Source organism: Apostichopus japonicus, chromosome 15 (assembly GCF_037975245.1).
Source record: "Apostichopus japonicus isolate 1M-3 chromosome 15, ASM3797524v1, whole genome shotgun sequence".
Taxonomy (NCBI): domain Eukaryota; kingdom Metazoa; phylum Echinodermata; class Holothuroidea; order Aspidochirotida; family Stichopodidae; genus Apostichopus; species Apostichopus japonicus.
This window is the reverse complement of record NC_092575.1, coordinates 28,865,469-28,892,765: the sequence shown is the minus strand read 5'-3', so window position 1 is coordinate 28,892,765 and position 27,297 is coordinate 28,865,469. Positions and strand designations below refer to the sequence as shown.

Below are 27,297 nucleotides of genomic sequence, written 5' to 3'. Positions count from 1 at the left end.
CCAAAGCTACTTTGAAACAGCCTTAAAAGGAAAGGTGGAAATCTAAACCAAGATTTAGTTGTCTTAGACAATTTTTCAAAGGCAGCCCTTATCCACTGATACCTAACAGTAATTTCTCAAAACATACAAATTGATACAGACATACAACCTGGACTGACTCTTGCTTTTGAATGATCTACAAGATATCTAAACTAATTCTGTGCCTGTTTCATTCTTTGGCTATGTATGGTCATGTTTCTTTACACATCAGTGTCTGATTGTGTTATGTAATTCCACCAGATCCTATCTTGGTTTTGAATGATCTACAAGATATCTAAACTAAGTCTGTGTCTTGGTCATCCTTTGGCTATGTATGGTCATGTTTCTTTACACACCAGTGTTTGATTGTGTTATGTAATTCCACCAGATCCTATCTTGGTTTTGAATGATCTACAAGATATCTAAACTAAGTCTGTGTCTTGGTCATCCTTTGGCTATGTATGGTCATGTTTCTTTACACACCAGTGTTTGATTGTGGTATGTTATCCCATCAGATGCTATCTTGGTTTTCACCCAAGTACTCTAGTATAGAATATTGAGCAGTATTACTGCTTTCAATGTGTGTTCATTCAAAGATCTGGTAGTTAGCCCCATCAGTCAGTAATACTTCTTAATCACCCAAAAGAGCTCTACAGGCTACATAGCTGTTTTGAAAGTGTTATATCACTTTTTGAGGTAATAAACATTTGCTGTGAAAGTCATGCAATGATGATCACTAACACTCCTCTCACCCCCTCTCCCCCACCCACACACCTAGCAATCCCACTCACCCTCTCCCCCACCAACACACCTAGCCATCCCACTCCCCACCCAGCAATCCCACTCCCCTCTCCCCCACACCTAGCAATCCCACTCCCCTACCTCTCCCCCACCAACATGCCTAGCAATCCCACTCCCCCACCCCACACCTAGCAATCCCACTCCCCCACCTCTCCCCCACCCACATGCCTAGCAATCCCCCTCCCCCACCCCACACCTAGCAATCCCACTCCCCCACACCTAGCAATCCCACTCCCACTCTCCCCACACACATGCCTAGCAATCCCACTCCCCCTCTCCCCCAAATTTACACCTTGCATTGTAAGGTGTTATGCTCACTGATGCAACTGATGATCATGTGTTCAATGCCCATCATGTGTTCAATACCTCCATTGAATGCCCATCTCTGGGTAGAATGCAGCCTGTAACAAATACATAATGTAATTGTTCACAATGTATTGTTCACAATACTGAGCTAAAATATGATTGAATTGCACCACCTTGTTCATAGATGTTCTTTATCGCACCATCGCTCATTGTTAGCTGTGACATACCAAGCCATACTTCTCCATGGCTTACAAATAAAGTAAGGTTCAAAGTTGGCAGTGGTCCATTTGTTATTGTGCAGTCCGATCTGACAGCCTACTGTTCCCTTGTCTATGGCATTGCAGCATGTCCAGTAACACCTTCCTATATGGCTGTACCTATAGAAGATTTTAGGATGACGTCTGCAGAGTGACACGTCACCCCTAGGATCTCGAATCTTCCCGCAATGCATGCAGGGGTCGTTGCGATATTCAGCTCCAGACACCCATTTGGTATCTGAACCAGCGATATCAAATTGGTTGATCAGCCAGTGGAAGTCCCAACACGTGCACTTGAGAGCAGCAAGGTCTCTAGTGTTTAAGCAACGGAAGATCCTGGCTAAAATGTAGGTGGGAATGAGACTGAAGTACGTCACATCATCATTCACTTCATCTTCACTCTCTGACTCACTCTCCTCAGTCTCGTAGGGATCATGGTATGCAAGAGGATGGTTCCTCACTTGATAATAAAATGAACCAAAGTTTTTTGATCCCCTCTTTAAAGTTAAACTATTACACCGGGACCATTTCTTGTCAAAGGCCCTTTTCAGGTTTACTAAATGATCTGTCGATGTTTCAGTTTTGTCAAGCTCACCACAAATTGATTTTCTAAAGCTTGCAGTAAACCTTGGGCGAGAAATTGAAAGATGGCGGTAAGATGTAAAATGAGAATTGAAAGTCTTCCACTCAATGCTATCATCAAATTTATCTGAATTCTTGCTCAAGAGATATACTTCAAGTAATTCAGGTGGATATTTCCATCTTTCCTGTATTGTAACTGATATTCCTTGTAGCTCACTCCCATGGTTGCAAGGCAACATCTCTGTTGCCTCTAGGCCTGAATCTAATTTTTTACCGACAACCACCACTTCTATTGCATTGTTGGTGGTTGGTGGCAAATCTTGGGATTTCAAAACAGCTACACTTTGGCACATTGCACTTTGAAACACAGCATCCTGAGTTACTCCTTCATCTGGTAAATCACATGGACCTAATTGCTGCTGTTTAATTCCATATGCAGAGGATTTAATACACACTGATACTGTACCTTGATTCATTACAACATTTCTAGCAGATGGAACTGCCCCATCCTCCTTGTTCAAACGAGAAGTCACATCTTTGACAAGTGAATGGCTTTCTTTTGGTCTAACTGAGGGTTCTTGACTGTCATGAATGGGCTCAGCTGGACCTTCAGACTTGTACTGTGACAGATCTTTTAATGATCCAGCTAAGAGTATTGACTGTTGGTATCCCTCATCACAATGATGGTTACTTGTCTGAGACTTGTTTCTTTGCTGTTTGTCTTCACCTTGATCCACCATATCTGTTTGGTCCAGGGAAATGAAAGGAGGATCTGTGCTTGAGTTTTCTTTGCAAACGGTAATAACATCATCTTTGTAAGTTGAGGCATTAACCTGATCTAGGACATGGCTGGATTTTCTGAGGACATTCACATCACGACAATCATTGTCATTATTAAGAGAGGCAGGGTCGCAAACATCCCCTGACTCGATATCCTTCTGGAACTGGGGTATCCTTCTCCTGATGGAAGGCTTGTCATAATTAAGAGAGGCAGGGTCGCAAACATCCCCTGACTGGATATCCTTCTGGAACTGGGGTATCCTTTTTCTGATGGAAGGCTTGCATGAATCAAGACCCACACCATTACAAGCAGAGGCCACTGTGCTTGAAGGAGTTGCATCTGCATCCTTTGTTGTGTGTCTACTTGTCAACTCCCTTGATGTTGGTTTCTTGGATTGTTGATATTTGTCACCTAGCCTCTTACCTTTATTACACTGCTGAGGACCTGGCAATGTTTCCCACCACACTCCAGAAGCACTAGCAGCTTCACTGGACCTGGTTTGCTTAACTAGATTTTCTTTAGTTATGGGAACCTTTCTTTTGGTACTTGGAAGACTTTTATCAGATGTAGATTTTGATCTTTTTAGCTTGGAAACATTCTGCACATGTAATAGGTCTTCTTGTTTCTCCTTAGAAGCCATCAACGAAGAATCATCTACATCTTTCTTAACAGATTTGAGCACAGAACTATTTCCTTTCTTGACAACATTCTGGTTGGCATTCAGACTCTCTAAAGACCTTGACTTTTGCAGTGCAGAGCTTCGATTTCTTTCTTCCCTTCTTGCAGGGACATGGTTTTTGGGGACTTGCTTTTCTAAGGTGTTGTTTTGCTTTAAATCTTGTGATGCCTTCTTACCACTTTCTTGATTCTGCAAGTTGTTGACACTATCAAAGTTAGAGAAAGCCATGCCCTGCTCAAAGGCAGCGCAAGCATTACGAACCCATCCAGGTTTAAGCCTTGGGGCAGCTTCCTGAATATGGACATCATTTTCTTGCTCCACAATCTCTAACAAGCTCAAAATAAACACTGGGTTGCTATTACCCCATCTTGCATCATGATCAAATCCACTCTTTGGGGACAAATCAAAATCCATTGTATGCAAGTGAGGCATTGAGTAAGCTGCTCTGACTGAAACAGCCATTCTTGCTGATGAGCTGGATTCTGGCAACTTCAATGATCAAGGTGCCAGCATGGCTTGACAGATCTAAGGAGCAAAAGGAAGGACAGGTAATTAGGAAATGCTGATGAAATCAGTAAAACAACAGCACAGCTCAGTGATTCATAGCATACATTTAGTTAAGAACTGTAGAAAAGCATGTCTTGCAACATCAATTGTTGCAGTAATGATCAGGTTGTACTTACTAATTGGTAAGATGGAGAGTGAGAGATATTAGAGGAACAGCATGAGCTTCAGACCAACTTAATTTCACCTAGCCAATAGAAGTTAAAGGTTTCTTCTTGCATAAGGTAAAACATATAGGACGGAACTGTTAAGCTTTTAAGACATATTCTTCTCTCTGAGGGTTTCGAATGAACAGAAGGCTGTCTTGATTCTGTTGTACTATTCAGACATGCTAAAATGCTATAAACAGGTACTTCTTTTTCACAACAATCTTGCAACTTAACATGTATCAAAACTATGTATCCAAAAAACTTGAAGTCATGTCGCATGTATGAATTACCATGGCTATAACTGTAGTTCACCAATACTACAAGCCCCAAGTACTAGTTCTTAGCCTATTCAATACTAGGCCTACAGTACCGCTCACGTATACCTGGACATGTGTACGTGCACAGAATCGTATAAAAACGTATAAACAAGTACAATCGCGTATAAACTCGTTGACAAACAAATTGCCGCGTAGACACCGCGTTTAATCCCTGTACGAGTTTATATGCAGGAAATGCTATTGTGCTCAATTAATAGGGATTAAAGTCACCGAAAGAATAAGTGAGATGTTTAAAACAGCCGTTTTTTACATCGTAGATTAAGTTGTGATATTCACTTAGCAGTAAATGGGACGCAGGTAAAGTGTTTGCCGGCATAGAACTTAACTGGTTTTCATTAATTGGGTTTCTATTCAGTGTTACTTTTCCAGACTTTTTTTTCAGTTGTAGAGGTTTTGTTCCACTGAAGATAAGTTTACTTTGAATAGTTGGCAACATTTTGAAGAAATAATAAAGTATTACTAAGCATTTCTTGTGTCAATTTTCTATATAATTTACCGTTGGTTCTAACAGAATGAAAAAAATAATAATTCCACCCAACAACTTTGAAGCAGGTCCGGTTCAAAACAAAACATGTTTCTCGTCCGTGCAAGGGGCCTCCTTTTTCCTGATTCCCGAGTCTCTATTTGTATTACAAGAAATCTAAACAATCCTTAAAAATTATTTTGTAAAGGTTGCCACATCTTCCAAACTAATATCAGCGCATGAAAGAAGAAAAATGGCCACCCGTTTTTTTTCAGATCTCAGTACGAGAAACATGTATTTTATTTGGTTAGAACAATTCTCGTTAATGTGGTTAAGTTAATATTTTTCTACCCTAGCTGTATGTTGTTTTTATAAAACCATTTTGGAAAATGGATTTTGAAGCTCAGTCAACAATTTAAGAAATGCTTACCGTTAAATACTGGCGTCAAACAATACATTTCGTATTTATTCCAATAAAGATCCACGCAGCATAAAAATGCTAAGTAGAGCTTACTAAAAAGAAATAGAAACTGCATGTACATGGTCATTTTAAGTATCCAAGTACTATACAAAGAGATTGAGTTCACCGAAACACCCCTTTTCCTTACCACCTGAAGAAAACCCTCTTTTATTAATTATAGTACCTAGTTACAGTACTTTAGATTTGATACAAAAGTTACTTCTACAACAGCTTCCCAAAATTTGTGTGTGTCGCAATAGTTTAAGTTTCAACCGCGCAGTACAGTACTACAGTATTAATAATTTGCATATTTCACCAAAATTTACACTCAGCGTCCAGATGATGGGAAAATGTACCATCATGTTCAATGTGTTGTGTCATTCCAATGGTGCGATGAACTTGGGCAAGTTCGTATTTCGATGACCTACTTATGTTCCGTGACCAATTTCAATGGGAATTATGTGTGTAAAAACTCAGGTTTTTCCATGTGTTATATATATAGAAGTTTTACGTAAGCGGAGCGAATTCCGGGGCGGAAGCACTTATCTAATTATCAATATTTGTGAAAAATATTGTAAGGATTTTCTTCAGAAAATATTTTTGACTAGTAATTGGAATCTCAATGTACTAAGAAGTACTGGGTCTAAAGTTCTAGACCTTATCATTTCATTTTGGGGGAAGTCAGATCTTCAAGTGCAAAATATTGTTTTTTCATGTAAGGTTAGCGTGGTTTTCTTGCGAGGTGTATACGGCGTATCTTTTGATGTAAGCTAAGAGGTAGGATCGGCAAAGGCCTACCTAGTTCTCATAGATTGTTACCTACATTCAATTTAATGCTTAACTCATATAAATAGTAACAGACTGGGGCACATGGTCGTAATTAATATAGTTTCCTTGCTAAAGTTTTTGCATTGATTGTATCGATCGTTTGAGCTCTGAGTCCTAGTAGTGCTGTTTTATCTTATTCTTATCCGCTTAAGTATATGCTAACTCTGTGGTTGAATATTTTGGAAAGTTATTAATTGGGCTTGGTGCGATACTGAGTTTACAGACTCTTTTCTTCATCACAGTTTATTCTAACCCATAGAAGCTCTGCTATGTAAAGCGGCTGCAAACACACTACGTTTACAGATCATACATGATTGTACGTCGCGCGTTTAACCCCTATTCATGGGCACTAGAGCGAAGCCCTAAGCCGCGTAGACACCTTGTAGACACCGTGTAGAAAGTTGCGTACAGAAACGTATAACATCGTATAATCGCGTATATAAACGTAGAGTATACATCTACGCGGAGTTATACGTGAGCGGTACTGTATACTGGAGGTCAGAATACACCAAGACAAGTAATGCATCGTGACTTACAGTTAGCAGAAGTACAGTGGTAACAATTTACAAATTGAAAATTTTCAATTCATTGCATTTGATTTGGTTGAAATTTCAGGGGAGCTTATTTAGTATTGTGATGTGGAAAGGACCTACTGTAGGCCTATATGAAAAAAGTTAGGCCTTTAGGGCCTAGGCTAGAAGGCTAATGTTAAATCAACATGTCTACTGTTGGGTCTACATGTAACTAAGCACAAGGCTGACAAAAGCTCATGACAAAGGTCTTGCCTAGCTCTGAACGTTTTAGTACGAATGGTATTATATCGTTGGTTAGGTTTATTATACTATTTAGCTTTAACTTAAGAAACAGAAGCAGGCTAGCCTACTGTAGGCCTAACGTTAATTGTAACTTGTAAGTGTAAGAACTAAGATTAGATAGAGTAACTTAGTCATATTACGTTAGAACTTTGCTAACGATGAAGTTCTTCACCTTCATTTCAAAAGAATCTACAAGAAGAAACATTTGAACACGATTCTTTCGTTTCCTCAACGATAAAACTTCGAGGCTGCAATTGACTTTAGCTGAGACATAGAATATCAAGTATGAAATTCGCTATATTAATAATGCCAATAGGGTTTAACATCTAACGTAGTTTAATAATAACTTCTAGGCCTAGTAAGTATGTCCGGCGTAATAAAGTCATTTCTATGGCATTGCTTTTAAAAGATAAACAGAAAATATTTTGTTTATCTTATCATAATATTTTAAAATGATATAGAATGTCTATTTCACAATATTTGAAGGGTGAAAATTGTGACACTAAGAAACCATACATGTTTGTATCTGGCCACAGGTCGATCAGATACAAAATGTCTGCCCCCATGGTCAGCAATACTAAGACTAGTGTCAAAGTTGTTTCCGCGAAGAAAAATCCACCTAAGCGTATAATTTCGAAGGGTGAGTGAATATACCCGTTTTAATATTTTCTACATTAACCCTGGCCGGAAGATTTGATCCAAATCGCTGAAAGAAAGACCTAACTTAGGATAGGCTCACCTACCACTCAGTCAGATGCTCTTCATACATTACAATCATGGCCGTGGCTACTGTCTTCTTACAACTAGTCGTAACAATTATTTATAAACTATTCTTACGACATCGGCGAATTTAAGCGCAGTAAAGTAAATAAAGCAACTGGGCATGTAGTAGGGGTAACCCTAACCCTGAACCTAACCCTAAACACTAACCTAACTCTAACCTTAACCCTAACCGGAAATTAATGTTACTCCTAGTCGTAAAAATAGTAGGATGGTGACTTCGAAGTTCGGACACTTAAGACTTAAAACACCCCAAAACTAAATCTTCTGGTATAAATCATTTGAAAATATACTACATATGGTGGGAGAATTTTGTTATAGTACGATACACGGCCAAACTTTCTTTCCTGCAAACTGTTTTCACGTTGTTTTCCAAGAAGATTCTTCGTGATTGTGGAACTGGTATTTCTTTGCTAGAGTATTGCGAAGTTCGGACACGCAACCCACAGTGTGGCGCTGGTGATAAAATTGGTGGCGCAGTTGCTCTTTCAGTAATTATAACAGACTTCATAGATCTTCGTCATTTTATCGACAAATATGTAAGTAATTTATTGCACACGGGTCATTTTGGAGAGAAAATAACTGTAGCTTCGTACTTTTTGGTGAAATTTGACTCTTCCTGTAGGTTTTCATGGTGAAATCGTGTATTTCTTAGGGTGGTCCGAACTTCGCAGTATGCCGAACTTCGCAATACTGACTATACTCCTAGTCGTAAAAATAGCCATGTTAAAGCAACTGCGCATGCATATTTATAAATTATTCGTACGACTAGGCGTAAGAATAGCCACTTTTTATAATCATACTTCATCATAGTCATACAACTAACCTAACTTTGGCATGGCATATGGCCTAGGTCGTTAACTGATGTAAAATAAATAACTATGGTAACAGTGGCGGAGCGTCCATATAAAATGGACTGCTGGCACCTTTTTTAGCTTTTTACCACTCTTTACTTATTCGCGATTACTGACTTTTTTATTGCGCTCTCATCTACCTATTGACATTTGTCACATTTTGTTGGTGTAATTTCCTGACAAAATGCTCAAACGGCTATTTATTCTTCGTTTATCTGCAAATTAGCAAGACCAGGAAAGGGTCATTTCCGGTGATCTAGGGAGTATCTATACTCAAAAAAATTCTGTACGCTCCGTGCCAACCTGTGGTGGCGCTCCGATTAGATAGTGTCCAAAGCGCCCCTACAGACCATTCTCACCCCCTCTGACCAATACCCCTAGTTCCCCACTGTATGGTAAGGCATGCAGAACATGATTGCCTAGGCCACAGTAGAGGGATGGATGACACAAAGTACCATCAATGTGATTACACAAAATGCTGAATAATATCCTGTGAAATGGAAAGAAATATAGGCTAGCTACATAGACCTATGTTATAGTCTTTAGGACTTTCACAAACAAAGTCGAATATGACTTTGTAGTGACCTACATACCATGTTTGAAGTTCAACCAAGATGAGCTATACTGTACTTTATGATTTATCTTGTTTACAAGGTTCTCAAAGCAGTGTTGTTTATAAGCCCATGCATCACACACATACGTAAAGATAAATTTATGTGTAGTATATTGAATAGAATAACTTGCTCTGCTCTACAGTTCCTAGAAATAATTCATCTGGATTCATACATACAAGTTCCTAGTTTTTACATTAAGTTTCTTTCTATATCACATGCTCTTGTACAATATAGTTCCACAAGATACATGTTATGTTTGGTTTAATTCAAGTTTGAGTTCTCTCATATTTTATTTCTTTACCAACATACACCCTATTTTCTATACACCAGTATTTTACAACATGAGATCACCATGGCTTTTTAGCCTCAGACAAGGAATAAAAAATGTGAAGTGTAAAATATTTCCTGAAATATGGCGATAAGAAACAAAAACACTTGTAACTCAATTAAAGTTACAATTTGAAATGATATCAAAAGAGGGTATAGGTAGGACATCAAAATCGATTAATGAGAGTATGAAATTATGTACAATAAATTTGTTTTGTTTGGCCTCAAATATTAGTAGTGTTGACACTTTGTGAGCTGTCCAAAGCATCTTGGAATTTAACAAAATTAGATCCTAAACAAGAAGATCGGTTTGCATTATCACTCTGTTACAAGCTAACTATTTATGTGCTTTCATGATTAATAATGGACAGGCCTTCTGTTTCACACTGCCAGGGTAGAAACCAAGAAGCACAAACTCCTTTTGCATCACAGTGGTTAAAAACTGAGTATAATTATTAATTAGTGTGCATGTCGGAACAGTTAAATCATATAATCCTCTGCTTCTTTTATTATACCCAGGATGTATACAGTATTCCTTCCAGATTAACTGATATTTTTACTGACAAACTAAAATGATTGAAAGTTCACACTTGACTTAGAACCCATATTGCTGATTTTGACCTACTTCAAAAGCCTAAGTTAGGACAAGGAGGTCCAGGAATTTATGTTGAAATCACCAGAAAAAAGTGATTCTCATCTTAGTGACATCATTATTCCATTTATTCTTAGGTGTCCGGCCATCTCAAATTCCAGATGACATACTAAACAATGTGGACATTTTGGATGCAATCAAACAGGTAAGACCATTGATATGTTAGGGAGGACTCTATGTTATAACACGATAAATACCGGTCTGAATTATATTGACAATATGCCTCTAACCATGGTAGTTCATATAAGCAGCCCCAGTCTAGACGTAACAAACATATATATACTAAGCCTAGTCTAGCTTAAAAGCAGCCCCATTCTACAGTTAACTAACATAGTGTATATCAGTCCCAGTCTGTAAAAGTCTTAGTCAAGAGTTAGCATTTACCTAAGACATCTTCCTGGTATTACCTGTAAGTTGTCTTCCATTTCTTGATTTCAGTTACCATCTAACTACAATTTTGAAATTCAGAAGTCAATATGGAGAATCAGAAGTACCAATTCAAAGCAAGGTAATGTATAAAGTACCTGAATGCATTTGCAGTGGTAATAAAGGAAGGCATTATTTTAGGCACCATACATACCCTCATACATACATCCCCATATATACCCATACATACCCGCATACATACATACATACCCGCACATACTGTACCCGTCCATACCCATACATACCCATACAGACCCTCATACATGCCCACACATACCCGTACATACCCACACATACCCTCAAACATACATATTAATACATACCCACACATACCCGTACACACTCTCATACATACATACCCATACATACCCACATACATACATGCCCACACTTACTGTACCCATATATACCAATCATACCCATACATACCCACATACATACATATTAATACATACCCACACATACCCGTACATACCCTCATACATACATATTAATACATACCCACACATACCCGTACATACCCTCAAACATACATATTAATACATACCCACACATACCCATACATACCCTCATACATACATACCCATACATACCCACACATACCCGTACATACCCACACATACCCTCAAACATACATATTAATACATACCCACACATACCCATACATACCCTCATACATACATACCCATACATACCCACATACATACATGCCCACACTTACTGAACCCACCAATCATACCCATACATTCCCTCAAATGCTTCTGTTCCCCGTGACTCCCACCCATCACCTAATAGATTGTTAGTTGGTACAGGTACATTGATAATGCATGCTTCAAACTTGAGTGCAGTTGTTTACTAGAGATTTGTGCATGCTTCAGACCCTATAGTCCTCCTGTTCATTTGTCAAGTTTAATTTGCAATTGGAAAGTGTTGAAAAATTCTTTCATGTTCTTTCTGTTTATATTCTTCTAAACTCTACAAAGAGGTCCCCAAGGTTCTGGTTTCCCGTCCATCGTGGATATATCCAGTTCTATTGTCTCTGTACGTTATTTTAATTCCTTGCTGACTGAACCTCAATTATTGAAGCAGTGATAAAGAGATTCAATAGTTAGTGTAGTTGCATTCCTTTATCCATCCATACTGTGGACCTCAATTATTGAAGCAGTGGTAAAGAGATTCAACACTAGTGTAGTTGCATGCCTTTATCCATACATACTGTGGACCTCAATTATTGAAGCAGTGATAAAGAGATTCAATAGTTAGTGTAGCTGCATTCCTTTATCCATACATACTGTGGACCTCAATTATTGAAGCAGTGGTTAAGAGATTCAATACTAGTGTAGTTGCATTCCTTTATCCATCCATACTGTGGACCTCAATTATTGAAGCAGTGGTAAAGAGATTCAATAGTTAGTGTAGTTGCATTCCTTTATCCATTCATACTGTGGACCTCAATTATTGAAGCAGTGGTAAAGAGATTCAACACTAGTGTAGTTGCATGCCTTTATCCATACATACTGTGGAGCTCAATTATTGAAGCAGTGATAAAGAGATTCAATAGTTAGTGTAGCTGCATTCCTTTATCCATACATACTGTGGACCTCAATTATTGAAGCAGTGGTTAAGAGATTCAATACTAGTGTAGTTGCATTCCTTTATCCATCCATACTGTGGACCTCAATTATTGAAGCAGTGGTTAAGAGATTCAATAGTTAGTGTAGTTGCATTCCTTTATCCATACATACTGTGGACCTCAATTATTGAAGCAGTGGTTAAGAGATTCAATACTAGTGTAGTTACATTCCTTTATCCATACATACTGTGGACCTCAATTATTGAAGCAGTGGTAAAGAGATTCAATACTAGTGTAGTTGCATTCCTTTATCCATCCATACTATGGACCTCAATTATTGAAGCAGTGGTAAAGAGATTCAATAGTTAGTGTAGTTGCATTCCTTTATCCATACATACTGTGGACCTCAATTATTGAAGCAGTGGTTAAGAGATTCAATAGTTAGTGTAGTTGCATTCCTTTATCCATACATACTGTGGACCTCAATTATTGAAGCAGTGGTTAAGAGATTCAATACTAGTGTAGTTGCATTCCTTTATCCATTCATACTGTGGACCTCAATTATTGAAGCAGTGGTTAAGAGATTCAATACTAGTGTAGTTGCATTCCTTTATCCATACATACTGTGGACCTCAATTATTGAAGCAGTGGTTAAGAGATTCAATACTAGTGTAGTTGCATTCCTTTATCCATCCATACTGTGGACCTCAATTATTGAAGCAGTGGTAAAGAGATTCAATAGTTAGTGTAGTTGCATTCCTTTATCCATTCATACTGTGGACCTCAATTATTGAAGCAGTGGTAAAGAGATTCAACACTAGTGTAGTTGCATGCCTTTATCCATACATACTGTGGACCTCAATTATTGAAGCAGTGGTAAAGAGATTCAATACTAGTGTAGTTGCATTCCTTTATCCATCCATACTGTGGACCTCAATTATTGAAGCAGTGGTAAAGAGATTCAATAGTTAGTGTAGTTGCATTCCTTTATCCATACATACTGTGGACCTCAATTATTGAAGCAGTGGTTAAGAGATTCAATAGTGTAGTTGCATTCCTTTATCCATACATACTGTGGACCTCAACTATTGAAGCAGTGGTTAAGAGATTCAATACTAGTGTAGTTGCATTCCTTTATCCATTCATACTGTGGACCTCAATTATTGAAGCAGTGGTTAAGAGATTCAATACTAGTGTAGTTGCATTCCTTTATCCATCCATACTGTGGACCTCAATTATTGAAGCAGTGGTTAAGAGATTCAATAGTTAGTGTAGTTGCATTCCTTTATCCATACATACTGTGGACCTCAATTATTGAAGCAGTGGTTAAGAGATTCAATACTAGTGTAGTTGCATTCCTTTATCCATACATACTGTGGACCTCAATTATTGAAGCAGTGGTAAAGAGATTCAATACTAGTGTAGTTGCATTCCTTTATCCATCCATACTGTGGACCTCAATTATTGAAGCAGTGGTAAAGAGATTCAATAGTTAGTGTAGTTGCATTCCTTTATCCATACATACTGTGGACCTCAATTATTGAAGCAGTGGTTAAGAGATTCAATAGTTAGTGTAGTTGCATTCCTTTATCCATACATACTGTGGACCTCAATTATTGAAGCAGTGGTTAAGAGATTCAATACTAGTGTAGTTGCATTCCTTTATCCATTCATACTGTGGACCTCAATTATTGAAGCAGTGGTAAAGAGATTCAATAGTTAGTGTAGTTGCATTCCTTTATCCATTCATACTGTGGACCTCAATTATTGAAGCAGTGGTTAAGAGATTCAATACTAGTGTAGTTGCATTCCTTTATCCATACATACTGTGGACCTCAATTATTGAAGCAGTGGTAAAGAGATTCAATAGTTAGTGTAGTTGCATTCCTTTATCCATTCATACTGTGGACCTCAATTATTGAAGCAGTGGTAAAGAGATTCAATACTAGTGTAGTTGCATTCCTTTATCCATTCATACTGTGGACCTCAATTATTGAAGCAGTGGTTAAGAGATTCAATAGTTAGTGTAGTTGCATTCCTTTATCCATTCATACTGTGGACCTCAATTATTGAAGCAGTGGTTAAGAGATTCAATACTAGTGTAGTTGCATTCCTTTATCCATTCATACTGTGAACCTCAATTATTGAAGCAGTGGTTAAGAGATTCAATAGTTAGTGTAGTTGCATTCCTTTATCCATTCATACTGTGGACCTCAATTATTGAAGCAGTGGTAAAGAGATTCAATACTAGTGTAGTTGCATTCCTTTATCCATTCATACTGTGGACCTCAATTATTGAAGCAGTGGTTAAGAGATTCAATAGTTAGTGTAGTTGCATTCCTTTATCCATTCATACTGTGGACCTCAATTATTGAAGCAGTGGTTAAGAGATTCAATAGTTAGTGTAGTTGCATTCCTTTATCCATTCATACTGTGGACCTCAATTATTGAAGCAGTGGTAAAGAGATTCAATACTAGTGTAGTTGCATTCCTTTATCCATACATACTGTGGACCTCAATTATTGAAGCAGTGGTTAAGAGATTCAATAGTTAGTGTAGTTGCATTCCTTTATCCATTCATACTGTGGACCTCAATTATTGAAGCAGTGGTAAAGAGATTCAATACTAGTGTAGTTGCATTCCTTTATCCATTCATACTGTGAACCTCAATTATTGAAGCAGTGGTTAAGAGATTCAATACTAGTGTAGTTGCATTCCTTTATCCATCCATACTGTGAACCTCAATTATTGAAGCAGTGGTTAAGAGATTCAATACTAGTGTAGTTGCATTCCTTTATCCATACATACTGTGGACCTCAATTATTGAAGCAGTGATAAAGAGATTCAATAGTTAGTGTAGTTGCATTCCTTTATCCATTCATACTGTGGACCTCAATTATTGAAGCAGTGATAAAGAGATTCAATACTAGTGTAGTTGCATTCCTTTATCCATTCATACTGTGGACCTCAATTATTGAAGCAGTGGTTAAGAGATTCAATAGTTAGTGTAGTTTCATTCCTTTATCCATTCATACTGTGGACCTCAATTATTGAAGCAGTGGTTAAGAGATTCAATACTAGTGTAGTTGCATTCCTTTATCCATACATACTGTGAACCTCAATTATTGAAGCAGTGGTTAAGAGATTCAATACTAGTGTAGTTGCATTCCTTTATCCATTCATACTGTGGACCTCAATTATTGAAGCAGTGGTTAAGAGATTCAATAGTTAGTGTAGTTGCATTCCTTTATCCATTCATACTGTGGACCTCAATTATTGAAGCATTGGTTAAGAGATTCAATACTAGTGTACTTTGCATTCCTTTATCCATACATACTGTGGACCTCAATTATTGAAGCAGTGGTTAAGAGATTCAATACTAGTGTAGTTGCATTCCTTTATCCATCCATACTGTGAACCTCAATTATTGAAGCAGTGGTTAAGAGATTCAATAGTTAGTGTAGCTGCATTCCTTTATCCATACATACTGTGGACCTCAATTATTGAAGCAGTGGTTAAGAGATTCAATACTAGTGTAGTTGCATTCCTTTATCCATCCATACTGTGGACCTCAATTATTGAAGCAGTGGTAAAGAGATTCAATAGTTAGTGTAGTTGCATTCCTTTATCCATTCATACTGTGGACCTCAATTATTGAAGCAGTGGTTAAGAGATTCAATACTAGTGTAGTTGCTTTCCTTTATCCATACATACTGTGGACCTCAATTATTGAAGCAGTGGTTAAGAGATTCAATACTAGTGTAGTTGCATTCCTTTATCCATACATACTGTGGACCTCAATTATTGAAGCAGTGGTTAAGAGATTCAATAGTTAGTGTAGTTGCATTCCTTTATCCAATCATACTGTGGACCTCAATTATTGAAGCAGTGGTAAAGAGATTCAATACTAGTGTAGTTGCATTCCTTTATCCATTCATACTGTGGACCTCAATTATTGAAGCAGTGGTTAAGAGATTCAATAGTTAGTGTAGTTGCATTCCTTTATCCATACATACTGTGGACCTCAATTATTGAAGCAGTGATAAAGAGATTCAATAGTTAGTGTAGTTGCATTCCTTTATCCATTCATACTGTGGACCTCAATTATTGAAGCAGTGGTTAAGAGATTCAATACTAGTGTAGTTGCATTCCTTTATCCATTCATACTGTGGACCTCAATTATTGAAGCAGTGGTTAAGAGATTCAATAGTTAGTGTAGTTGCATTCCTTTATCCATTCATACTGTGGACCTCAATTATTGAAGCAGTGGTTAAGAGATTCAATAGTTAGTGTAGTTGCATTCCTTTATCCATTCATACTGTGGACCTCAATTATTGAAGCAGTGGTTAAGAGATTCAATACTAGTGTAGTTGCATTCCTTTATCCATACATACTGTGAACCTCAATTATTGAAGCAGTGGTTAAGAGATTCAATACTAGTGTAGTTGCATTCCTTTATCCATTCATACTGTGGACCTCAATTATTGAAGCAGTGATAAAGAGATTCAATACTAGTGTAGTTGCATTCCTTTATCCATACATACTGTGGACCTCAATTATTGAAGCAGTGATAAAGAGATTCAATACTAGTGTAGTTGCATTCCTTTATCCATACATACTGTGGACCTCAATTATTGAAGCAGTGATAAAGAGATTCAATACTAGTGTAGTTGCATTCCTTTATCCATACATACTGTGAACCTCAATTATTGAAGCAGTGGTTAAGAGATTCAATAGTTAGTGTAGTTTCATTCCTTTATCCATTCATACTGTGGACCTCAATTATTGAAGCAGTGGTTAAGAGATTCAATACTAGTGTAGTTGCATTCCTTTATCCATACATACTGTGGACCTCAATTATTGAAGCAGTGGTTAAGAGATTCAATAGTTAGTGTAGCTGCATTCCTTTATCCATTCATACTGTGGACCTCAATTATTGAAGCAGTGGTTAAGAGATTCAATACTAGTGTAGTTGCATTCCTTTATCCATCCATACTGTGGACTGTGCTGTGGGTTCTGCAAGTACTTAATATTTCAAACAGCAAAATGAGTATTTGTCAAATGTTTGTGAGAACGTTTGTCCTTTAAATTTAGCTTCCCTCTTTAGGGGGGCAGGTTTCTTAATAAATGTATGGATGAATGAGGGAGGGAGGCAGGGAGGGAATAAAAGGGAGAAATATAAGCCATCATTCAGTTAAATGTAATTATGTCATTAATTGTTTGTCCTTTTAATCTCCATATTTGCATATATTCAAAATTCTAGTGAGTAGTGTAAACTGTACACTAATGACTTTCTATGCTAACTATATCTCTTCACATTCTGTTTACAGTGGCATTACAGTTCCCAGAAGGATTGCTTTTGTTTGCTTGTACTATAGCTGACATTTTAGAGCGGTAAGTGTGAACAGACTTGTAATGATTAGGATAGTCTGGCTATTAATGCATTGACAGCCCTGAGTTAATTAAGACATAACAGTAAATGTGTACAGACTTGTAATGATTAGGATAGTCTGGCTATTAATACATTGACAGCCCTGGGTTAATTAAGACATAACAGTAAATGTGAACAGACTTGTAATGATTAGGATAGTCTGGCTATTAATGCATTGACAGCCCTGAGTTAATTAAGACATAACAGTAAATGTGTACAGACTTGTAATGATTAGGATAGTCTGGCTATTAATACATTGACAGCCCTGGGTTAATTAAGACATAACAGTAAATGTGAACAGACTTGTAATGATTAGGATAGTCTGGCTATTAATGCATTGACAGCCCTGGGTTAATTAAGACATAACAGTAAATGTGAACAGACTTGTAATGATTAGGATAGTCTGGCTATTAATGCATTGACAGCCCTGGGTTAAGTAAGACATAACAGTTAATGTGAACAGACTTGTAATGATTAGGATAGTCTGGCTATTAATACATTGACAGCCTTGGGTTAATTAAGACATAACAGTAAATGTGAACAGACTTGTAATGATTAGGATAGTCTGGCTATTAATGCATTGACAGCCCTGGGTTAATTAAGACATAACAGTAAATGTGAACAGACTTGTAATGATTAGGATAGTCTGGCTATTAATGCATTGACAGCCCTGGGTTAATTAAGACATAACAGTAAATGTTAACAGACTTGTAATGATTAGGATAGTCTGGCTATTAATACATTGACAGCCCTGGGTTAATTAAGACATAACAGTAAATGTGAACAGACTTGTAATGATTAGGATAGTCTGGCTATTAATGCATTGACAGCCTTGGGTTAATTAAGACATAACAGTAAATGTGAACAGACTTGTAATGATTAGGATAGTCTGGCTATTAATGCATTGACAGCCTTGGGTTAATTAAGACATAACAGTAAATGTGAACAGACTTGTAATGATTAGGATAGTCTGGCTATTAATGCATTGACAGCCCTGGGTTAATTAAGACATAACAGTAAATGTGAACAGACTTGTAATGATTAGGATAGTCTGGCTATTAATGCATTGACAGCCCTGGGTTAATTAAGACATAACAGTAAATGTTAACAGACTTGTAATGATTAGGATAGTCTGGCTATTAATGCATTGACAGCCCTGGTATAATTAAGACATAACAGTAAATGTGAACAGACTTGTAATGATTAGGATAGTCTGGCTATTAATGCATTGACAGCCCTGGGTTAATTAAGACATAACAGTAAATGTGAACAGACTTGTAATGATTAGGATAGTCTGGCTATTAATGCATTGACAGCCCTGGGTTAATTAAGACATAACAGTAAATGTTAACAGACTTGTAATGATTAGGATAGTCTGGCTATTAATGCATTGACAGCCCTGGGTTAATTAAGACATAACAGTAAATGTTAACAGACTTGTAATGATTAGGATAGTCTGGCTATTAATGCATTGACAGCCCTGGTATAATTAAGACATAACAGTAAATGTTAACAGACTTGTAATGATTAGGATAGTCTGGCTATTAATACATTGACAGCCCTGGGTTAATTAAGACATAACAGTAAATGTGAACAGACTTGTAATGATTAGGATAGTCTGGCTATTAATGCATTGACAGCCCTGGTATAATTAAGACATAACAGTAAATGTGAACAGACTTGTAATGATTAGGATAGTCTGGCTATTAATGCATTGACAGCCCTGGGTTAATTAAGACATAACAGTAAATGTGAACAGACTTGTAATGATTAGGATAGTCTGGCTATTAATGCATTGACAGCCCTGGGTTAATTAAGACATAACAGTAAATGTGAACAGACTTGTAATGATTAGGATAGTCTGGCTATTAATGCATTGACAGCCCTGGGTTAATTAAGACATAACAGTAAATGTGAACATACTTGTAATGATTAGGATAGTCTGGCTATTAATACATTGACAGCCCTGGGTTAATTAAGACATAACAGTAAATGTCAACAGACTTGTAATGATTAGGATAGTCTGGCTATTAATGCATTGACGGCCCTGGGTTAAGTAAGACATAACAGTAAATGTGAACAGACTTGTAATGATTAGGATAGTCTGGCTATTAATGCATTGACAGCCCTGGGTTAATTAAGACATAACAGTAAGTGTCAACAGACTTGTAATGATTAGGATAGTCTGGCTATTAATGCATTGACAGCCCTGGGTTAATTAAGACATAACAGTAAATGTGAACAGACTTGTAATGATTAGGATAGTCTGGCTATTAATGCATTGACTGCCCTGGGTTAATTAAGACATTTAACAGTAAATGTGAACAGACATGTAATGATTAGGATAGTCTGGCTATTAATGCATTGACAGCCCTGGGTTAATTAAGACATAACAGTAAATGTGAACAGACTTGTAATGATTAGGATAGTCTGGCTATTAATGCATTGACAGCCTTGGGTTAATTAAGACATAACAGTAAATGTGAACAGACTTGTAATGATTAGGATAGTCTGGCTATTAATGCATTGCCAGCCCTGGGTTAATTAAGACATAACAGTAAATGTGAACAGACTTGTAATGATTAGGATAGTCTGGCTATTAATGCATTGACAGCCTTGGGTTAATTAAGACATTTAACAGTAAATGTGAACAGACTTGTAATGATTAGGATAGTCTGGCTATTAATGCATTGACGGCCCTGGGTTAATTAAGACATTTAACAGTAAATGTGAACAGACTTGTAATGATTAGGATAGTCTGGCTATTAATGCATTGACGGCCCTGGGTTAATTAAGACATAATAGTAAATGTGAACAGACTTGTAATGATTAGGATAGTCTGGCTATTAATGCATTGCCAGCCTTGGGTTAATTATGACATAACAGTTAATGTGAACAGACTTGTAATGATTAGGATAGTCTGGCTATTAATGCATTGACAGCCCTGGGTTAATTAAGACATTTAACAGTAAATGTGAACAGACTTGTAATGATTAGGATAGTCTGGCTATTAATACATTGACAGCCCTGGTATAATTAAGACATAACAGTAAATGTTAACAGACTTGTAATGATTAGGATAGTCTGGCTATTAATGCATTGACAGCCCTGGGTTAATTAAGACATAACAGTAAATGTGAACAGACTTGTAATGATTAGGATAGTCTGGCTATTAATGCATTGACGGCCCTGGGTTAATTAAGACATTTAACAGTAAATGTGAACAGACTTGTAATGATTAGGATAGTCTGGCTATTAATGCATTGACGGCCCTGGGTTAATTAAGACATAACAGTAAATGTGAACAGACTTGTAATGATTAGGATAGTCTGGCTATTAATGCATTGCCAGCCTTGGGTTAATTAAGACATAACAGTAAATGTGAACAGACTTGTAATGATTAGGATAGTCTGGCTATTAATGCATTGACAGCCCTGGGTTAATTAAGACATTTAACAGTAAATGTGAACAGACTTGTAATGATTAGGATAGTCTGGCTATTAATGCATTGACAGCCCTGGGTTAATTAAGACATAACAGTAAATGTGAACAGACTTGTAATGATTAGGATAGTCTGGCTATTAATGCATTGACAGCCCTGGGTTAATTAAGACATAACAGTAAGTGTGAACAGACTTGTAATGATTAGGATAGTCTGGCTATTAATGCATTGACAGCCCTGGGTTAATTAAGACATAACAGTAAATGTGAACAGACTTGTAATGATTAGGATAGTCTGGCTATTAATGCATTGACTGCCCTGGGTTAATTAAGACATAACAGTAAATGTGAACAGACTTGTAATGATTAGGATAGTCTGGCTATTAATGCATTGACAGCCCTGGGTTAATTAAGACATAACAGTAAATGTGAACAGACTTGTAATGATTAGGATAGTCTGGCTATTAATGCATTGACAGCCCTGGGTTAATTAAGACATAACAGTAAGTGTGAACAGACTTGTAATGATTAGGATAGTCTGGCTATTAATGCATTGACAGCCCTGGGTTAATTAAGACATAACAGTAAATGTGAACAGACTTGTAATGATTAGGATAGTCTGGCTATTAATGCATTGACAGCCCTGGGTTAATTAAGACATAACAGTAAATGTGAACAGACTTGTAATGATTAGGATAGTCTGGCTATTAATACATTGACAGCCCTGGGTTAATTAAGACATAACAGTAAATGTGAACAGACTTGTAATGATTAGGATAGTCTGGCTATTAATGCATTGACAGCCCTGGTATAATTAAGACATAACAGTAAATGTGAACAGACTTGTAATGATTAGGATAGTCTGGCTATTAATGCATTGACAGCCCTGGGTTAATTAAGACATAACAGTAAATGTGAACAGACTTGTAATGATTAGGATAGTCTGGCTATTAATGCATTGACAGCCCTGGGTTAATTAAGACATAACAGTAAATGTGAACAGACTTGTAATGATTAGGATAGTCTGGCTATTAATGCATTGACAGCCCTGGGTTAATTAAGACATAACAGTAAATGTGAACATACTTGTAATGATTAGGATAGTCTGGCTATTAATACATTGACAGCCCTGGGTTAATTAAGACATAACAGTAAATGTCAACAGACTTGTAATGATTAGGATAGTCTGGCTATTAATGCATTGACGGCCCTGGGTTAAGTAAGACATAACAGTAAATGTGAACAGACTTGTAATGATTAGGATAGTCTGGCTATTAATGCATTGACAGCCCTGGGTTAATTAAGACATAACAGTAAGTGTCAACAGACTTGTAATGATTAGGATAGTCTGGCTATTAATGCATTGACAGCCCTGGGTTAATTAAGACATAACAGTAAATGTGAACAGACTTGTAATGATTAGGATAGTCTGGCTATTAATGCATTGACTGCCCTGGGTTAATTAAGACATTTAACAGTAAATGTGAACAGACATGTAATGATTAGGATAGTCTGGCTATTAATGCATTGACAGCCCTGGGTTAATTAAGACATAACAGTAAATGTGAACAGACTTGTAATGATTAGGATAGTCTGGCTATTAATGCATTGACAGCCTTGGGTTAATTAAGACATAACAGTAAATGTGAACAGACTTGTAATGATTAGGATAGTCTGGCTATTAATGCATTGCCAGCCCTGGGTTAATTAAGACATAACAGTAAATGTGAACAGACTTGTAATGATTAGGATAGTCTGGCTATTAATGCATTGACAGCCTTGGGTTAATTAAGACATTTAACAGTAAATGTGAACAGACTTGTAATGATTAGGATAGTCTGGCTATTAATGCATTGACGGCCCTGGGTTAATTAAGACATTTAACAGTAAATGTGAACAGACTTGTAATGATTAGGATAGTCTGGCTATTAATGCATTGACGGCCCTGGGTTAATTAAGACATAATAGTAAATGTGAACAGACTTGTAATGATTAGGATAGTCTGGCTATTAATGCATTGCCAGCCTTGGGTTAATTATGACATAACAGTTAATGTGAACAGACTTGTAATGATTAGGATAGTCTGGCTATTAATGCATTGACAGCCCTGGGTTAATTAAGACATTTAACAGTAAATGTGAACAGACTTGTAATGATTAGGATAGTCTGGCTATTAATACATTGACAGCCCTGGTATAATTAAGACATAACAGTAAATGTTAACAGACTTGTAATGATTAGGATAGTCTGGCTATTAATGCATTGACAGCCCTGGGTTAATTAAGACATAACAGTAAATGTGAACAGACTTGTAATGATTAGGATAGTCTGGCTATTAATGCATTGACGGCCCTGGGTTAATTAAGACATTTAACAGTAAATGTGAACAGACTTGTAATGATTAGGATAGTCTGGCTATTAATGCATTGACGGCCCTGGGTTAATTAAGACATAACAGTAAATGTGAACAGACTTGTAATGATTAGGATAGTCTGGCTATTAATGCATTGCCAGCCTTGGGTTAATTAAGACATAACAGTAAATGTGAACAGACTTGTAATGATTAGGATAGTCTGGCTATTAATGCATTGACAGCCCTGGGTTAATTAAGACATTTAACAGTAAATGTGAACAGACTTGTAATGATTAGGATAGTCTGGCTATTAATGCATTGACAGCCCTGGGTTAATTAAGACATAACAGTAAATGTGAACAGACTTGTAATGATTAGGATAGTCTGGCTATTAATGCATTGACAGCCCTGGGTTAATTAAGACATAACAGTAAGTGTGAACAGACTTGTAATGATTAGGATAGTCTGGCTATTAATGCATTGACAGCCCTGGGTTAATTAAGACATAACAGTAAATGTGAACAGACTTGTAATGATTAGGATAGTCTGGCTATTAATGCATTGACTGCCCTGGGTTAATTAAGACATAACAGTAAATGTGAACAGACTTGTAATGATTAGGATAGTCTGGCTATTAATGCATTGACAGCCCTGGGTTAATTAAGACATAACAGTAAATGTGAACAGACTTGTAATGATTAGGATAGTCTGGCTATTAATGCATTGACAGCCCTGGGTTAATTAAGACATAACAGTAAGTGTGAACAGACTTGTAATGATTAGGATAGTCTGGCTATTAATGCATTGACAGCCCTGGGTTAATTAAGACATAACAGTAAATGTGAACAGACTTGTAATGATTAGGATAGTCTGGCTATTAATGCATTGACAGCCCTGGGTTAATTAAGACATAACAGTAAATGTGAACAGACTTGTAATGATTAGGATAGTCTGGCTATTAATGCATTGACTGCCCTGGGTTAATTAAGACATAACAGTAAATGTGAACAGACTTGTAATGATAAGGATAGTCTGGCTCTTAATGCATTGACAGCCCTGGGTTAATTAAGACATAACAGTAAATGTGAACAGACTTGTAATGATTAGGATAGTCTGGCTATTAATGCATTGACAGCCTTGGGTTAATTAAGACATTTAACAGTAAATGTGAACAGACTTGTAATGATTAGGATAGTCTGGCTATTAATGCATTGACAGCCCTGGGTTAATTAAGACATAACAGTAAATGTGAACAGACTTGTAATGATTAGGATAGTCTGGCTATTAATGCATTGACTGCCCTGGGTTAATTAAGACATAACAGTAAATGTGAACAGACTTGTAATGATTAGGATAGTCTGGCTATTAATGCATTGACTGCCCTGGGTTAATTAAGACATAACAGTAAATGTGAACAGACTTGTAATAATTAGGATAGTCTGGCTATTAATGCATTAACAGCCCTGGGTTAATTAAGACATAACAGTAAATGTGAACAGACTTGTAATGATTAGGATAGTCTGGCTATTAATGCATTGACAGCCCTGGGTTAATTAAGACATAACAGTAAATCGCTTGTATACTGGGTTTTTGAAGTTTGCTTATTGGAGAATATTGAAATGTAAATGTGTCATACTTCATCATTTTTACATCGTTGCTGCAATAGTTTAGTTTTTGTAGCATTTTATGATGTCAGACACTTTCTAACTGCAAGAGATACTTTTGGCTCACAACAGAATCCCTTTTCTGTAGCAAATGTTGTGATCAAAATCATAATCATATATATCTAAATTGGGTATGGTCAGCATCAATCAGCTTAACCATACATCTGATCCTGTTTTATGCCATTCTTAGCAGTCAGCATCAATCAGCTGAACATTTGTCTGATCGTGTTATATACCATTCTAAGCAGTTTATGAACATTGATTTACTGACTCTAAACCCTTACTTTGTTCGACTTTACACAGTTTCACTGATGCAGAAACAGTGATAATGGGTGATGTCACCTATGGTGCCTGTTGTGTGGATGATTTCACCGCCAAGGCCTTGGGAGCAGATTTGATGATTCACTATGGACATAGTTGTCTCAGTGAGTAATGTGATGCTGATGATCATGCACTTAGGCAGGACTGAGATAGAGACATCTAACATTCAATTTATCACAAATTGATGACAAATTTACTCCTGAAGATTGCAACCATTCAACTTATCCTTAGACAAGGACAATCTGAATAATAATTTTCTAGAGGGATGAAAGGTTGACAAGAATATTTGCTCAGATTTCTAACATAATTCAAGGCTACAGTGGTATTAAAATGAAGACAGGACTGTGGCCTGATATCAGTGAAATGATGTCAACCTTTGTCCTGATTTCAATCTGCTGATCGAGAGTGATTATTATAGTATACTTGATGCTATATGGAGAATATTCATATTTTAAGCACCTTTATCTAAAGTAAACAGTTATACATGCCCACACTCAACCCCACCTAGCTGTCTACCATCATTACCCTCTCATCACTGATATAAAGGCTTAAATGGCAAATTCACTGACTGTTAAATATATACATTTCTTGATTTTTTAATTAAAACTAATAACAAAGATATTAATGTGTCCTACATATTCCTATCTATTTACAGTTCCAATCAATGTTACCACAGGCATAAACATGCTTTATGTCTTTGTGGACATTAAAATTGATGTAGCTCACTTCATTGACACAGTTCGTCACAATCTAAATGGTGGAACCTCGTTAGCCCTTGTCAGTACTATACAGTTTGTGGCTGCAATCCAGGTAAGTACATTGCAAGGACTGTCGCATGCAACCATTGGATTGCTTGACAGAAAGAAATGGTGAATGTTTTAAATGCTTTTATATTATTATTTCTGCCTGATTTAGGCATGGCAAATATGAAGAGCTTTTTGCCATTGAGAAACTAGCTGTGCTTAAGAGAAGACTTATAGTGAGTCATAGCAAGGTTAATCCTGTACTCATACTAAGGTTAATCTTGTCCTTAAACTCATACCAAGGTTAATCCTGTATTCATACTCATACCAAGGTTAGTATTTTACTCATACTTATGGTTAATCCTGTATATAATATAGGTTTGTATTGTATTCTGTGATGTAGTACTATAAAACTACTCAGTATTTTAGTAGTACTCTTTTGCAAGTTCTTGGTTTTTTCACTTGGTGAAAATGATTAGATGTTAAAGTACTCATACTTGGCACTTTTGGTATTCCATTCTACTACTCTATAGTAAACTTATGTGTGTCTACTCCAGCAGTATCATTGCCTACATTTAGGTTACTAGCCTAGCTATTAACAAGTACAGTACTTGTTACTAGCCTAGCTATTAACAATGACATTATGCCGAGGCTGAGGAGGAAGAAGAATACATGAGTAATGCATTAAAGTAGAGAACAATCAGTAGCATGAGTGTAGTATTGATGTTGTGTTTACATCAGGAAGTTGCTTGCTAATGTCTATTTGACATTCCAATCATCATAAATAACTGATTTATTCAGACATCTGTATTAGGCATCCAACAACAAGATTAACATCATCACATTCCACCATCACATCATTTGATTGAAGTGACCATAATGGAGCAGTTCTACGCATACAAGGTACTTGTATTAAATAAAGCAAAAGTACTTGATAAGTACTCAAAAAGTACATATTTGGTGCTCAGATTCTAACATGCTGAACTCAGACACATGTTATCCGGATCCAAAAACACATTGCTTGGACTGTGTTACTTGGAACCTCAAGAGTTCAGAAATACTTGTTACTCGGATAAA

The 27,297-nt window shown here is 36.8% G+C and overlaps 2 protein-coding genes across 5 annotated transcripts in view; one reads left to right on the top strand and one right to left on the bottom strand.

The window, feature by feature from the left end:
• Positions 1–1,075: 1,075 nt before the first annotated feature.
• LOC139981001 (uncharacterized) lies at positions 1,076–7,389 on the bottom strand. Its single transcript, XM_071993089.1, has 2 exons — positions 7,214–7,389; positions 1,076–3,949 (listed from the first exon to the last, which is right to left on the bottom strand). The coding sequence occupies exon 2, from the start codon at positions 3,884–3,886 to the stop codon at positions 1,304–1,306; it is 2,583 nt and encodes an 860-aa protein (XP_071849190.1). The 5' UTR covers positions 3,887–3,949; positions 7,214–7,389; the 3' UTR covers positions 1,076–1,303.
• A 156-nt stretch (positions 7,390–7,545) lies between these two features.
• The window catches only part of LOC139981002 (2-(3-amino-3-carboxypropyl)histidine synthase subunit 1-like), a 44,438-nt gene continuing 24,686 nt past the window's right edge, over positions 7,546–27,297 (top strand). For 3 of the 4 annotated variants that reach the window (XM_071993093.1, XM_071993092.1, XM_071993090.1), the window contains exons 1-6: positions 7,547–7,681; positions 10,346–10,413; positions 10,707–10,776; positions 17,598–17,661; positions 25,460–25,581; positions 26,133–26,287. In XM_071993093.1, coding sequence (XP_071849194.1) covers positions 7,558–7,681; positions 10,346–10,413; positions 10,707–10,776; positions 17,598–17,661; positions 25,460–25,581; positions 26,133–26,287 — 603 coding nt within the window. In that variant the 5' untranslated portion in view covers positions 7,547–7,557. Of the gene's footprint in view, positions 7,682–10,345; positions 10,414–10,706; positions 10,777–17,597; positions 17,662–25,459; positions 25,582–26,132; positions 26,288–27,297 lie in introns of all 4 variants that reach the window. The other variant, XM_071993094.1, reaches the window with a different exon arrangement.

Coding starts and splice junctions, on each gene's coding strand:
- LOC139981001 (XM_071993089.1), bottom strand. CDS start 3,886: ATGGCTGTTTCAGTCAGAGCAGCTTACTCAATGCCTCACTTGCATACA.